The sequence below is a fragment of the Neolamprologus multifasciatus genome, chromosome 17, assembly GCF_963576455.1.
Source record: "Neolamprologus multifasciatus chromosome 17, fNeoMul1.2, whole genome shotgun sequence".
Lineage (NCBI taxonomy): Eukaryota > Metazoa > Chordata > Actinopteri > Cichliformes > Cichlidae > Neolamprologus > Neolamprologus multifasciatus.
In genome coordinates this window covers 11,194,801-11,210,502 of record NC_140455.1, presented here as the reverse complement: position 1 = coordinate 11,210,502, position 15,702 = coordinate 11,194,801, and the positions used below count along the sequence as shown (strand labels likewise).

Below are 15,702 nucleotides of genomic sequence, written 5' to 3'. Positions count from 1 at the left end.
CTTGAGATATGTTCGGCTGTAAAGATAAAGCTTTTAGCATTATCTGAAAATTTTTACGAATCAAACAAAAATAATAAAAAAAATTGAGCTATTGAGACAGAATGCTTTGGATTATTAAATGCTGAGAAAAATGTGCTTTTGCAAAACTGAAGGTCACAGCCTTACAGAAAGAAGTCTCCATGTGATTGGCCGGACTTCTCTTGGTATGCCTGACCAGCTGTGCTTGCGGAGTTCTTCTGTAACAGCACAGAGCAAGATAGAAACAAGCACTGTCAATGCTATATAGAAACCAGAGCAGAGATCAGCACAACCTACACAACTAGTGACGAGTCACCCATGCAATAGAAAAATAAAGCTGTAAAATCAGTTTAATAGAAAAAATGTGATGTTCAGCTTTACAAAAGAGAGTTCTTTTGGTGAAAAAATCTCATCAAGTCCTTCATTACTTGTGTTAACAGGTTTATTAAACTGAAGGCTGTGTGGGTTCTTTCAGACAAACCCGTACCACATATTCTGGATCCATTTCTTTCTGGTGACAAGCTCATAAAGTTTCGCAGTCTATTATTTAGCTTGACATTCCAGTACAATAAGTGAAATCATTATCATGTTGAGCACTGATGACAGAAAAGACATTAAAAGAAAATGGCTACAACCTGAAAAATACATGTCTACAGAAAAATCTAACTTCTAAAGCACAAACACAACCAAAGTCTTTTAGAAGAAAGTCTCAGCACACGAGAGGCATTGTGAAGTGCAGTTCTTTCAAAGTGCGATCTAGCTCACAGATATTTCATTTCAGAAATCTTTGAGGACCAGTCTTACAATGTTCCTAGCTACAGCCTAAAGTGCAACAGTTACAACACGCCAGCAGTTCCTCTTAAAAGCTGGTGAGATACTGTGCCAATTTTATTAAATATGTATGACATGTTAATTCACACTACACATTTGAGTTAAAATCAGGCTTACTGTGCAGCCAGAGTTTCCATTTTATTTGCACATGGGTGAATCAACTGGAGCTCACACTGTGTGTAAATACCCAGAGCCTGGTTGTTTTCATCTAGTGATAGTTAACAAAATTACAAGTTGAACAATGTCCTCTCTATGTCCTCAGTGTTTACAAAATCAACATCCAGCAATTACTTTTTAAAAGCTGAATTTGAATTGCTTATCATTTAAGTTGTTACATAGATGTCTTCATGAGCAATGTTTATTTGCATTACATTTAAGAGATCGCTGACCTTTCCTTTGAGCTGCATTGAGGATTATAGTTAATTTGTAAATTTGTAAATTTTGGATCTTGTATGGGTAATGAAAGAAATTTCTCTGCTCTACCAAAAACATATAGAAATATATAAAGGCTTACATAGACTCTTGTAAGTAGAGTCTACGGAGCTTGGAAAGAAAAGCGTCTGGACTTCTTTAAGTTGCTTGAAGACATTTCACCTCTCATTTGAGAAGCTTCTTCAGTTCTAAGGTCAAACGGTGGACAGTCCCAGATTTTAAGCCCTATGGGAGTGTCCCCGAGAGGGTCATGGACCCCCTATTGATCCTCTACATAATCACATGAGCCAAGGTGTGAAAACGGGTGTAAAATCCAGAACTCTCCACCAATTGCGCTTAGAACTGAAGAAGCTTCTCGGATGAGAAGGAACCTCATCCATGAAGTCCAGACACCCTTCTTTCCAAGATACTTAGACTCCGATGACCTGGATGACTGAGAACCTTCACAGACCTCTCAATTAGACCACAAAAATGTCAAATTAATCAAATCAAATTATCCTAATTTATTGATTTTCAGCAAGTGTGAGCACCTCTATAAAAGCAGAAGTTTTGGCAGTTTGCTTGTTTGGAGTTAACACCATATCACACAGAAAAGACATCAGCACTGATCTTAGAGGTGCAATTGCTGCTGTTTATCAGTCTGGGAAGGGTTATAAGGCCATTTCCAAACTATCCAAGTCCATCATTCTACAGCAAGAATGATCACTCGCAAGTGGAAAACATTCAAGACAACTGCCAATCTCAGCAAATTCACCCCAAGGTTCAGTTGAAACTGAAACTTCCCTGACCAGTTAATTTACAACATAATGGCTAAACGGGCCATTGCAACACGCTGATCATTTCCTTTTTCAAAGTCCAGACCTCAACCTTGTTGTAAAGAAGAGTGGGCCAAAATTGCTCAGTCAGCAATATGAGAAGTGTCAGATATAGCTGGTTGATTACTGATTGATTGCTGCTAAAAGTACTTCTACAAGCTACTAAATCATGGGCTGTACTTAGTTTTTCCACACACTGCGTCTGCTTTTTGGCTCAGTTTTGTAAAAAAAAAAACCACAGTGTAATACGTCACATTTTTTGTTCATATTGTTGTATTGAAATAATCTTAGAATCAGTTTTATACATAAAAAAAATATTTTTTTTCAGGATGCCTGCACATTATACTTGCATGTCAATAATCGGTTTCCTTGCTGATGTATGGTACTGTAAATTATTAGGTAGCTATCTTCTGATTCAACAAAAGGCACGGGCTTCCTGCAACGATCACAGTCCTTTAGCACATCCCAATATAAGGGAAAGGCTGCTTCTCTTGCTGTACCTAGGTCAGTGTTGGGACTAGCCAGTAGCTGCCTGAATTTGTCCAGCCGGCTTTTCTCCCGCACTGTCATAGGTGGTGCCCCTGATGCATTCTGGTCCGAGATGCGAGCCACCAATGGGATGATGGGACGAACTGGGAGAGACTGCTGCTTCTGCAGTGTGGAGCGAACTGCATAAGGAGCACACGGATTAAAAACAAGAGGCAACTTTACAATGGAGAATGAAAACAAGCAAGAGCCACGATATTAAAGGAACAATAAAAAGGTTCAAATATTTTCCAAATGCAATTAATCTTAAATTAAACAAGTAAAGCTAAAGAGATGCATATTACTTTACAACAATCTCCTTAAGCTATGCAATTATTTTCTTACTTTGTTGCCATATTTATTTCTGTGGTCAGGTATTTATTCCTTGGTGGGAGTTGTTGACCTACTATTGATCCTGTGCCTCACCAAAAAAGGCACAGGTCATTACCAGCAGAGGTTTTGGGTGAAACCATTGGGAAACCTTGCCTCACCCTATTATGTGACCTCACCTGATGTGAGTGGGGGCTAAGGTGCCTGGGAAGGGATCTCAAAACTGGATTGTAGGTGGAAGACAGTCAGTGTTGTAAGTCACCAAGACTGTGACTTTGTAAACACATAAAGGCAGTTTAATAGGATTAAATTAGCTGAAGTGTTGACTACTGGCTAAGGCTACATCCACACTAATGGGTTTTCGTTTGAAAACGCATTGTTTTCTCTCCATTTTGGCCTCCCGTCCACACTGAGACAAGGCTTTCCCCAAGGAAAAACGCAGCGTTTTGAAAACGCCCTTGAAAACGCATACATTTCAAAATGGAGCTGCCCCGTCGCAGTGTGGACACTCGAAAACGCAGGCTTTCTAAAACAATGACGCATTTTAGTCATGTGATGCAGTCATGTGACCAATTTAACAAAGATAGGGGAGTGCATTATATAGCAGTTGTTTTGATTGCTCTCAATTTTGACAGCCCTAAAAAAGATTAATATCAGTTTGTACATGCTCCAGATAGCTTTTCTTCAAATTCTTTAATTCTCACTCACTTTTGCGCATGCGCAGGACTGGAATGTAAGCGTTTTTGGCCGTTTCAATGTGGACGCACAACTCTGTGAAAACGACTGAAAAAGCTAGTGTGGACGCGGAGCGTTTTCAGACCAAAACGCCTTTTTCAAATCTATCCGGGCCAGTGTAGACGTAGTCTAAGAAAGGCTAGTGGGAGACCAGTCAACAATGTGAATATTCAGAAACTAGGTGACTTCTGAATAAAGATTCAGCTGACTATTCATCATACGAAAAGCCACTAGATTTGAAACAGTGATCCTACTCATAAAGCTGAGGGTAAAGTTAATTAAGGATTAATGAAACCTGTTTTCCATGTATAATTTTTCATTATTCACACAGTCCTACAATTACATCTGGCATTGATCTTTCATCCTGTCACATATAAGACATTTGCAGACGGGAGTTCTCTTTATTCATGTGCAGAACTTCAAAAAGAAAAATAAACTTTTCTTATTCAATTTCATAACTTAAGCTATGAAAGGGGATTTCTTATGCTTATTTTCCAATCCATATTTTTAGTCTTTAGTCTATTAGCTCAGACTCACAGTTCAAAATAATCCTTGTTTATCAAAAACGGGTCCTTGGTGCAGCCCATCAGTTCTTTCAGCTATTTCAGTTCTCTTCCCCCTACCTTTTGAGACAACAGTCTTCTGACTGAGTGCCAATCCAAACTTGTTTGAAAAGCAGTTGGGTGGGACTTCTGTGCTGACAATCAGAGCTGTTTGTCCAAGGTGAACATGTAAGATAATCTCAGTGATATTAAACAGAGGCAATAGCAGAAAAAATAGTCTGAAACTGAGTGTTTGGAGCAGTCTACAGCCTGAGTGACTCACAGGGATTTCTGCTGTACGCTGTTTGGTGAAACTGACAAATCTACTGAATTAAAGGCCTCCATTAAACTTTGGTTTTCTTAAAGGTGGATAATGAAAGGATATTCTTTTGGCAGACTGACTCCCAAAATATTTTGGACTCTGTCTGAAGAAGTCTGAAGAAGAGGGACTGACATTTTATGCTGCATAGGTCCATCTTATCTCAGTATTGTAGGAATAAAATGTTCCCCCAAGCATTTTGATAAATAAGGTACTTAGGTTGGGTACATATAACCTGGCGTTCTGTAAAAAGTGTTGTGAAGTTTTGCATAAATTTTCCCTGTACTCAATCTTGTTAATTATTGAATTCACACATGACAAACTGTTTAAAATCAACCCTAATATCGAGGGGTTGCAAGAGATTTTACAACCTAAATCCAGGCACACTAACGGTAATTAAACACTGTACTTCCCTCATAGGCTCTTAAAAGAAAGCACTTAGAGATATTAATGGTATAGAGGCTGAACAAGAATTTGCAACTGTTAATTCATGCTTATTATAAATTATATAATTTCATCACAACAACATAACTGGATTGAAATCTGGGGGGCTGGTACATCACAAGAAGAGCTAGTCACAGAAAGAAACACTGGTTAGGATAAGATTATCAATGAAGTAGAAACTGATTTCACTTATTCTGTGTGAATGTGGCTTATGAGACAGAGTTGGTCAGATAATTATTAAATCACATGTGCTCTCTCTGTAATACTAATCCTGTATACATCTTTATTTTAGTATTTCTAGTTCTATTTTTGAACATAAAGAAAACCTAAAGACATTAATTGTACAGCAGTAAGATAAATAAGTGGTATACAGTCCTCTGTTGTCTGCATTACTCAATTGTGATGATGTCATGGAACATCAGACACATCCTAAAGGCCTTGCTATAATCCCACCAGCCCTAACTGCAGTCTTAAATCCCACCTGTGAAAATCTGTAATTAGCTTCACTATGAATCACCTGATAATCTGCTCTGTAGATCTTAAACCTGCAGCATATTAGCCACATACCTGAAGATGTGTTAAGGTGTGCATCGCTGCTAGACTTGACAACCTTGCCATTGGCTTGCTCGTACTCCGTGTCCTCCTCCTGCACATCCTGAAGGTTTGGACCTTCTGTCGTGGGTGGTGCCAATCTGTGTGAAACTGCACATTCTGTGTCACCTGCTTGATGCTGCTGAGATGAAAATAATATCAAATTAAAAGACACACTAGAATGTCTCTTTTCTTTTCACACTTGTTCATTTTCTTTACTGCTGACTGACAAAAAAAATCAAATCTTGTAGCTACTTGGTTCTGTATGGATGACGTAGTGTGCAGGCCTGGTGGTATAGATACAGCTGGGTTGAAGGTGCCAAGGAATTCTTCATCCTCCTCATCATCAATATCCCAAGCATCGTTGGTGCTGCGGGCAAACTCATAAAAGCTGGAGGCTTTTTTGGTCTTGATATTGTTGAACTTGGGCTTTGTGTCTTTGGGATACCTGCAGGGAGACAGATTGAAATATCAAACAAGCAGAAAAGAGAAAGAAACCAACCAAAAAACAACTTTAGGAGATGATGTCTTGATGCATGTTCAATCATTCAGTTAAGGAAATCCCTTAAAAGTCAATTCTGTTCATCTAGACGTAGAGTTTTCAGTGGGAGAAATGTTTTGTCACTCATCCAAGTGACTTCTTCAGTCTGAGACTGAAAACTTTTGGGGGGTTTAGGAGATGATGCTGGTGCAGGCAGTCCACACATACAGTGCGGTGGAAAAGGTATCCGGCCCCTCTCCGATTTCTTAGTTTGGTTCATTTCTCATACTTACATCTTGTGTTCTGATCACTCCCAATGAAAAGTTTCACTATCTCCAAACTGTAGACCATCATAGGAGGTCTCACTAACATCTTGTAAATCTTCCCATTTGCTCTAACTTGCAACCTTCTGGCACAAATCACTTGACACTCTCTTCTTGACCGCTTTTGTGCCCCATCCCAAGATATTTAAACTACACTACCTTCACAACCTACTCTTTGCAACAATTCTGTTTCTCATTTACTTGCTGCTACTAACTTTCATTGTTTTACCTTTCTAGTGCATACCTCCATCTCTCCAGCCTTTCTTCCATCAGATCCCTACTCTCACTACAGATCAATGTCATCTCCAAACATCACAGTCCATGGAAACTCCTTCCTGACTTCATCTGTCAGTCTGTCCATCACTATTGCAAACAAAAAGCGTCTCAAAGCTGATTCCTGCTGTATTCGCAACCCCACCTTGAACCCATCTATCACTCCTACCACACACCTCCCCACTGTCTTGCTATACTTACACATGTCCCCCACCACCGTCACTTACTTCTCTGCCATCCCTGACTTCCTCATGTAGTTCTATAGTTCCTCTCGTTCCACAAAGACACTAGTGAATTAGTCACTAGCTGTCCTCAATCTGTCTTCCTCTTTCGCACTGTCCTCATTCTTCAGCTCTTCAAAGAACTCCTTCCTTCTTCTCAAGACATTCTCTTCATTTGTAAGTACATTTCCATTCTATCCTTAATAAACCCAACCTGCTGCACATCCTTTCCAGCTCAATCTCTCTGCCCAGCCAATAAACACAAGTCGACTGTTCTGGCCTTAGTGTCCAACCTCACACAGAAATCAGTATTTCTTTGCTACCTGTCACTTCACTGTATGCCTAGCCTACCAGCATACTTGTCCATTTTCTTCATCTCCCTCACTATTCCACTTTTTCTTTGCCAACATTTGAATACTTTTCTGTACTTCCTCATTGCACCACCAAGTCTCCTTGTCCACTTTTCTCTGTCCAGTGAACAGAGAAAAACCCTAAACAGCCGTTTAGTACACTAAGCAGCTTCCCTCGGCATTACAATGGTACTTTCTCAGTCATCAGGTAACTTTGATTTAAGTCTGGTATTTACTCTTTCACAAAGGACCAGGTAGGTTTAGAAAAATTTCCCCTTTAACATATGAAATAAATAAAAACACAAACTGTCTTTTGTATTTATTTGACATTATCTTTGTCTAATATTAAAAATCTGAGGAGCTGAAACATGTGTGACAAATATGCAAAACTATAAGAAATTAGGAAGGGGGCAAATATTTTTTCATAGCACTGTATTCAAGACTTGCGGCAAGAAACAGCTACGAAATACATGTTATACTGAGATTAAAAGTTAAAATGTATTAACTGGGATGACGCGACACCATGCAGCCTACTGCACTTACGTGCGTCGCAATCGGGGGTCAAGAGGTGGATGCTGAGCTCCATAAACCGGTTGCACACTGTGGAAGATAACATGTAAAATGCCGTCATCTCTTCACCGAAAAACACACGCAGCTCTCGAGTGTCTAACTGAGCGAACAATCAAAGATGAACTTCTTAGAAGATGTTAATTAATAACTGTTCACAGGAATGTTGGCAGACATATGTCCTGGCCTCTGATGTGTTGCTCTTCTGAACTCACCGTTCTTAGTTTGAGTAAGTTGCTCAGTTTCTTTAAAATTAGTTAATTAATTACACAGCAAAGAGGGAGAAGTCACAGAGGAGAAGCAACATCTGGAAACAGATTGTATGACTATCAAAAATGTGTATATGGGAAAGGATATGCTTTATATGCTTTATAAGTGTTTAAAGAAAAAGGTGGGCCAACATAAAGCCTATGAACTGAACCCTGCACTGGAGAATTGTTACACCCCAAACATATAGGCAGGCTGTAGCCCGGCTAGAAGATCTGTACTGGCAGCAAACACAGTTGTCATTTCCTGTTGAGTGCATAATGACATCTATTTGATGTTTGGAACATCCCTAAAAATGAATTTCAAATCTGGGAACTATCTGAACATTTCTTTAATGATCCTGCAATGCTAAAATCCCAGTTGGTAAATCACAGACCCAACAAATACTGTTCTACATGCTGCCTTCCCTTCCACATGACTCAGTCAATCCCTTATATGAAATATCCCTATTTCACAAAATGAGCTTGTTTTAAGCATGCACTGAACAGAAGAAGTGGACAGCTTGCAGAGCGCCTGTGTTCTTTACCACCCTGTGGTGTGCAGTATGTTCAGCGGATTTGAGAATCTTAATACTCAGCTTCTTTCCAAATCTCTGGTGAACTAAAGCAAAGATAGTCTGGAGTGGTAGGATAGGATCTACAATTGCCAAAAATGCCTCTTACCAAATTTTTATTTGCATTCTATTAAAGTCTTTACTCAGCGGAAAAACACTGATAGCTGCCCATTTTGCGTTTCCTTTTTTTTTGCCCCTTCGACTTCATTAGTTACATGTTGCTAGTACCAGGCTGAACCTACTTTTGCCTTCAGAACTGCTTTAATTTTTTGTGGCACCGATTCAACAACGTGCTGGAAGCATTACTCTGAGGTTTTGGTCCATATTGCCATAATACAGGGGTGTCCAAACTCCGGCCCGCGGGCCAACTGCGGCCCGCGATCCATTTTTAATTGGCCCGCAAGTAATTTTATAAATAGAATCGAATATGGCCCGCACTTCAACTTTTGCTTGAGTGTATTGCACTTCTTAGTTTTAACACCAGGGGGAGCTACTGTCAATCGAGGCAGTTGCTCCACCAAAAAGGACAATCACAGAAGAAATTTAGCCCAAGTTAGTTACTAAACATGGCAGAACCAAAGAAGCGAAAGGTAGAAAGTGAATGCAGAAAATTTCAGACACGGTGGGAGAGTGAATATTTCTTCAAAGAATTCAAGGGGAAGTGTGTCTGTTTGATCTGCACTGAAATTATGGCAGTTATGAAAGAGTATAATGTACGACGTCATTATGAAACCAAACATCAGGCCTATGCATCCTACACTGGTGCTGAGCGAGAGCAGAAATTAAAGCAAAGGGTAGCTCTCCTGCGGGGTCAGCAACAGTAATTTTTTCGTGCTCAAAAGGTCCAGGAGAAGGCTCCAATAGCCAGCTATGAGGTCGCCCAACTCATCGCAAGACATGGCAAGCCTTTTTCAGATGGAGACCTCATAAAACACGGCCTCGTTAAAGTCACCGAAATAATGCGCCCGTCAACAACGTCAGCATGTCCAGAAATCCAGTTGTTGAAGACTTGTCAGCCAACATTAAACTGCAACTGTCTGATAAAGCTGTGCTTTTGATCTTTACTCCATCGCATGCGATGAGAGCACTGATGCCACAGACTCCGCACAGCTGCTATTTTTTTGCGGGGAGTGGACGAGCACTTTAGGTGAGTAAAAATATATTCCACAGTACCCGTGTGTTAATGTGCAGGTACATATGCTTCAAATATCAATAATGCGCATCAATTCTGTCACTACCCTGCTTTTGCACACCGCTTTCTTATATGCGCTGTGCACTGCCCACGTACACGCAAAGTCAGCTGATCTCATCTGATGCAGATTTGCTCCTTGATCAAGTGACATTTGTTTGGATTTTTGGCACGAATGGCGATCAGCACCGCGGCTGGATGTCCCGATTTACATACCCAGCGCAGCTGATACTCACCAGAATAATTTACTAAAATTATATGCACTCCTGTTATTAAGTCCAGTTCAGTCTGTTAATGTTGATAACGGTTTCAAACGAACGTTAATAGGTGTGTTGCTAAGCCTAATAACTTAAATAACAAACTTGAAATGTGCCCGTCCCATTTCCCCTTTATTGTTTTATCTCTGTGCTGTAAATCTTCTGTCTAAGAAGAAATCTGAGGCTGCTGTTCTGAGAATGAGCTACCAAAGCTTTTTCTGAATAAATCAATAAAGATCCATTTATGGAAAGCTGTGATGAAGGCAGTTTTGTCTTCAATTATATTCAACAATATAATATATTTGACCACTTGTAAGTGATTTTTCTAACTTTAATACACTAAAGTTAAGGTTATATACCTAATTATACCAATATATACCAAAAAGTCTGAGAATATTTGAGTTTGGTGACACTGTGAATTGTCCTGCTGGAAGCAGCCATCAGAAGATGTGCACACAGTGGCCATAAATGTATGAACTTGGTCAGCAAGAATGGTTGAGTAGTATGTGGTGTTCAAATAATGCTCAGTCAGTATGAAGGACCAAAAGTGCGCCCAGAAAATTTCCTCCACACTGTTATACCACCACCACCAACAGTCTGAACTGTTGATACAAGGCAGAAGGTTTGATATTATCAAATTCTGACCCTACCATCCAAATGCTGCAGAAAAAAATGGACACTCATCAGACAAGACAACATTTTTCAATTCTTCTATTGTCCAATTTTGGTGAGCCCATGCAAATTGTAACCTCAGTTTCCTGTTCTTATCTGGCAGGATTGGCACTGCATGAAGTCTTGTGCTGCACTAGCTCATCAACTTTGAGATGTTAGCTTTTGGTCAAAGTCAAAGTCACAGTGACAAAGACTAAGGTCTCTGTTAAAGAGGGCTCTCTATGCAGGGCTCGCAAAATCGCTAGCCCGACGTCCCGGGGCTAGCGATTTTTCCAGTCGGGCTACCAAAATCTATCTCTGCCCTGCCCGTCGGGCTATCATAGGAAGGAAAAATATATGTCAATGCTTTTGCATTCTTTCGGAAATGTAGCTGGGTAATTATGTAATTGGCATCGGTGAGCCACTGTCAATATGTGACACATTGAAATCGTGTTTGAATTTGCGCTTGTTTTTTGCTTTCACTTTGCAATCGCGCGAACTGTGTATAGAGAGCGACAGTACTGATTGGTGAGTGATGATAATTTGCGCACCAATTCCTCTGACATCGTCTTATCAATCATTAGCTTACTATGCAAACATGACAAGTGAAATCTCCCGCAGCAAGCTTAAACATGTGAGAGGTTGATCGCGCAGAGAATCGCTGAGCGTTATGTGAGTGCGTGTGTAAAAGCAGCAGGATATATATTTTAGTTCTGCTGAGCCAAATAAGACAGGTCAGCATGAAGAAGTGACAGCCAAAGAAAAGCTTACCACAAAACGGAAAAGTTATGACAAATCAGACTATGAGGCAAAAAGAAAGTGCAGCTTTATGGTTTCATGGACAAAAGAATTTCTGTGGCTGCAATATGACGAGCTGAATAACCAGGGCTGCACATAAGTGGTCCGCAGGTGCGCATTCGCTGTCAAAATAAAAAATGCGCACAAGATAAGAAGTTGCAACGCGTGTTTGCGTACATAGGATTTTCTGGAGGAGGACAGACATTTGTTTAGAACTCTTAAAGATGTCGAAGAAGCTCCTTTAAGCAATTACTTTGGTGTTCCTCCACCTCCAAAGAAATGTCAGAAGGAGTCCGAACCACAAAAGAAGCGCGTATTCTCGGGAAAGTGGTTGCAGGAGGTGAGCTGGCTTCAAACAAATGATGAACGCACAGAGATGTGGTGCAGAATGTGCCGTGAAAATCCCACTCTAGCGTACAAAAACAGTGCCTTTTATATGGACGCAAACGCGCGCTGCAACTTCTTATCTGGTGCGCGTCTTTTATTTTGACAGCGAATGCGCACATGCGGACCACTTATGTGCACCCGTGTAAATAACATAATGTTCTGCCGGGTGTGTTGTTGGTTTTCCCACTGGCAAAATTTAGCAGTCTTTGCAAACTTCAAAAAGCAAATGGCCTCGATCTTGGTTCCACTTACCTCTTACCCGTGACTTCAGTGGAAATTTCAAATTCAGGATCTGACACAGACTGATTCATGTCCTACAGTTCTTACAAGTTCATAGAAATTTCTGTTCAGTTAGAACCAAGTATTTGAGTTGATGATTGTAATTTTTATACAATGTTGTAATTTGTGTTTCAGGAATTTTTTGATTAATGTTTTGTTTCCGTTACACTATTATACTTTAATGTATAATATTGTAACGGAAACAAAACAGGAAACAAAACATCAATCAAAAATTGCTCTCTTTTTTATTTGGGCTACTTAAATTTATTTTGGGCTACCAAAAACTGAAGAGTCTCTGCCCAAATGGCTACCAGGGATTTTGAAATTTTGCGATCCCTGCTATGATATGGGCCATTTAGAGATTCAGACATGAAAATATTATGATAATACTTAAAAAAAAATCTATTTTCTGTAGTTTTTCATAATATTATCCATTTGTCATGATAACCCAATTATTCTAAGTAATGGAGTGGGTTTTGTGAGAATATCACAGGGCTGCAAATAATATGAAGTTTATCAAACTGCAGCTTTTCAAGCCTAAGGCTGAGAACTGAGCCTGCTGATTATCTGGCAGTGCCAGAGTGTCTTTTTTACCAGCCTCACACTTGTTTTATCAGGAGCAGCTCAAGGACAGGCAGCAAGACTAGCTGTTAGCCTTCCTGTTCAAACATATGTTTGTGTTTCTAACAATCCACCCACCCCAGATCAGTGTGTGTGACAAAGACAGCACCGCCCTCTCCTTGGAGATCCCGTCTTCTCAGATTTCTAAAACAGGCTGACCGCCCACCTCCACCCACTTCTTTTCTCTGCTCCACCCTCTTGCAGTTAGATGGTACCAGGAAAGGACATTAATCAGATTATCAGTCTTGATGGTCATAAAAAAACACAGAGGTCAATAAAGATACAAACGCATAAACTTGAAGAAGCGTCTTGTCTTATCAGTGAGGCGTGAGGGATTTTTCAGCTTCCACCTGCGCACAGGAAAAACTAAAATAAAACAAAACAAAGCAGGGAGTATACCCTTTATTAGCCATGCCCATGATGTATATTGCGTAAGCTCTGCATGCTGGGACTAGCCTAGCTCAAGTATGTGTCTCCCATTATACTCAGCTTAGAGACTAATAAACAAACTCCAAATGAAGTTTGCAGCAGAGCAAAAAAAAAAGTTCTGTTATTTTTCTGTTGTCTTGCAGTACTTTATAGACAAAATAATGCACACATGGGTAACAAAATACAGATAAAAAAGTGCCTCAATAAAGTGTTCGGTCCCGACCTGCCATCAGAATGGTTTCAATGTGTCTTGGCATAGGCTGCATCCAAAAAAACAAACACTAGTGTTTGTTAAGTATGCCAAAATATGGTATTTTCAATGATTCCAAGAATTATTAAAATGTACCCAATATTACAGCAGATGCACTCTATATTCAGGTGAATATTTAAGTATGCACACTCAGAACATTATACCAGCATAAATATCTCACAATGAAATACAAATACAGACACAGTATAATGTCAATAACTCTCCAGTTTAGGTGCTTAAATAGTAAAGTTTTCACCCTGACAGGCATTATATATAATTTCATCAGATATTCACTCTTATGAAATGAAGTTAGATCTGTGTGATTGGGCCTTACCTACATATGGCAACCATCAGTTACTAGGGAAAAATTACTATTCTCCAGTTGCTAGCCAAAACTGCTCCCAAAAGGTATACATCACTGCATCAAATACCTCCTTGTGATCACTAGCAGACTGCTCCATGGATGACACCGACTGGTCTGAGAACACTTGGTAACTATTCACTGCACAGTTGTGAAATTGTTAAGAATGAACAGCTTACAAACCCATTCGCTGCCCCCCCCCCCCTCTATTAGCATGTTATTAACATGTTTTCACTACAGGATGAAATCAGCATTCCCAAAGTGCAATGTTTCCCTCCTATAGTTTCTGTTTGCAATGACCATCACCAAAATGCCCCCAACAGGTGGATAGAAGGGCTCTGCATTTTTTCTGGTGTGCTTAGTCAATGTCTGAAAGATGTACTTTTTTTATTTATTCTTTTTTGGGGGCAGTGCAGTTTGTAGAAACTTTTTAAATATCTATTTACAAGACACTTTGAACACAAAGGCTTTCTACTGTGCACTTTATTAAAATTAAAATGTAACATAATCTTTACTATATACACATTTCATTTGTATACAGTAATGTCTTTACTGTGTCCTCCCCAAGTAATGCTGCCATAAAACGAGGATGCGTTTCATTTAGCTCCTCCAAGAAAACCCACTGAGATGACAAAATAAGATATTAGTGCTGTGTCAGTGGTTCAGACAGTGCATTCTTCCTCCCTGATGTTTTTGATCGTTTTACTGTACTGTCACCAGCACCTCTCAGCATAGACTGAGAAAGCATATGGCGGTTGACAGACAGCTGCCACCTCCAGTGTGATCGTTAGAAACCGCAGAGAAGAAAGATGGGGGTCTGCCTCTGAGCTGGGAGCTGTTATAACAACACACACTCGAATAAGACACTGGAAGCGGCTCATGCGTGAAATCCAGCGAACGAGTCGATTTGTGCGCTTGTATTTCCACACAGATCTGTTAGTTACGAGTATAATTAATAGAAAAGAGTATTATTAATGTGTGTCTTTGTTAAGGACAATATTTCAACAGTGCCTGTTTGAAATTCACTAAGAAATGTAGTGCTACTTTATGAAGAAAAGAGGACCTACCTTCCAGGAACCTTTGCGTTTCTCCTCCAAAAATTGATCCTGTTGTCGGTGGCCATACTCAGATAACCCCCGTCAGACCGACACCGAAACCGGCTGCTCTCGTGAAGAAACCATGCGGCAACCGCTTCCGCGTTTCACTGGCGACAGCTGGGCCCCGCTCGGCTCTCTCTGCTCGGCCTCCTCATGAGTTTAAACGGTCGAGTGATAGTAATATTCGCTTTCCAGTGTGATGATGTACACTACAGCACACTGTAAGCCGCCATCTTGGGGCGCACCGACAGGAGCGCGTGATTGGTGCCAGACTCTAACAGGTGCAGCGAAAATAGCCAATCGGACGAGCTCGCGGTAGAGCGACGGTCAGTGATGCTCGTGGATAAACAGGCACAAAGAGGTGATTCGCAGACACTGGATGCTGGCAGGGGAATGTTTGGTGTCGACCTCAAACACCATTCTAATGCAAAGTCTTTCTTAGGACTCCAGCCTCTGTTGACGCCTGCATTGTGATGTGTTTGGTTTGACCACTCAAGTCAGCAGATGGTCAAAGAAAGCAAACTGTGTCAAAGAAAGGTTTCTTTATTTGACACAGTTTGATGAAATAAACTTGAAATCAGACGAACCTCAGCATAAAGTAAAATAATGTATAGGTATCTGTGTACAATACTGATTTATACTACCAATCCATACATGGTCTTTTGGCTCAATGCTACTTAACTTTCAAATCTCATCTAAATATTGATCAATATGCTGTATACATGTGGTGTGTTACAGTTATATTGCAAAGGAAAAATTATAGGGT

At 40.2% G+C, this 15,702-nt stretch overlaps 1 protein-coding gene across 4 annotated transcripts; it reads right to left on the bottom strand.

The window, feature by feature from the left end:
* Positions 1 to 6: 6 nt before the first annotated feature.
* Positions 7 to 15,225, bottom strand: LOC146498977 (TBC1 domain family member 22B-like). 4 transcript variants are annotated; one of them, XM_085138293.1, is made up of 6 exons: positions 14,907 to 15,210; positions 7,774 to 7,830; positions 5,838 to 6,030; positions 5,559 to 5,724; positions 2,597 to 2,764; positions 7 to 236 (listed from the first exon to the last, which is right to left on the bottom strand). In XM_085138293.1, exons 1-6 carry the CDS (start codon positions 14,960 to 14,962, stop codon positions 154 to 156), a joined length of 723 nt encoding a protein of 240 aa, XP_084994419.1. In that variant the 5' UTR covers positions 14,963 to 15,210; the 3' UTR covers positions 7 to 153. The 4 variants fall into 4 exon arrangements, with proteins under 4 accessions (XP_084994419.1, XP_084994417.1, XP_084994415.1 ...); XM_085138291.1 differs by lacking the exon at positions 7 to 236 and having other exon boundaries at positions 2,406 to 2,764; positions 5,559 to 5,721; positions 14,907 to 15,225; XM_085138289.1 differs by lacking the exon at positions 7 to 236 and having other exon boundaries at positions 2,406 to 2,764; positions 14,907 to 15,215.
* Positions 15,226 to 15,702: the final 477 nt, after the last annotated feature.

Bases quoted from the DNA above. Each gene is read 5' to 3' on its own strand.
- LOC146498977 (XM_085138289.1), bottom strand. From the start codon at position 14,962: ATGGCCACCGACAACAGGATCAATTTTTGGAGGAGAAACGCAAAGGTT. The intron at 5,725-5,837 runs GTAGCTACAAGA...TTTTCATCTCAG, and splicing joins CGTCATCCATACAGAACCAA to CAGCATCAAGCAGGTGACAC. The intron at 2,765-5,558 runs GTATGTGGCTAA...CTCCTTATGCAG, and splicing joins ACACCTTAACACATCTTCAG to TTCGCTCCACACTGCAGAAG.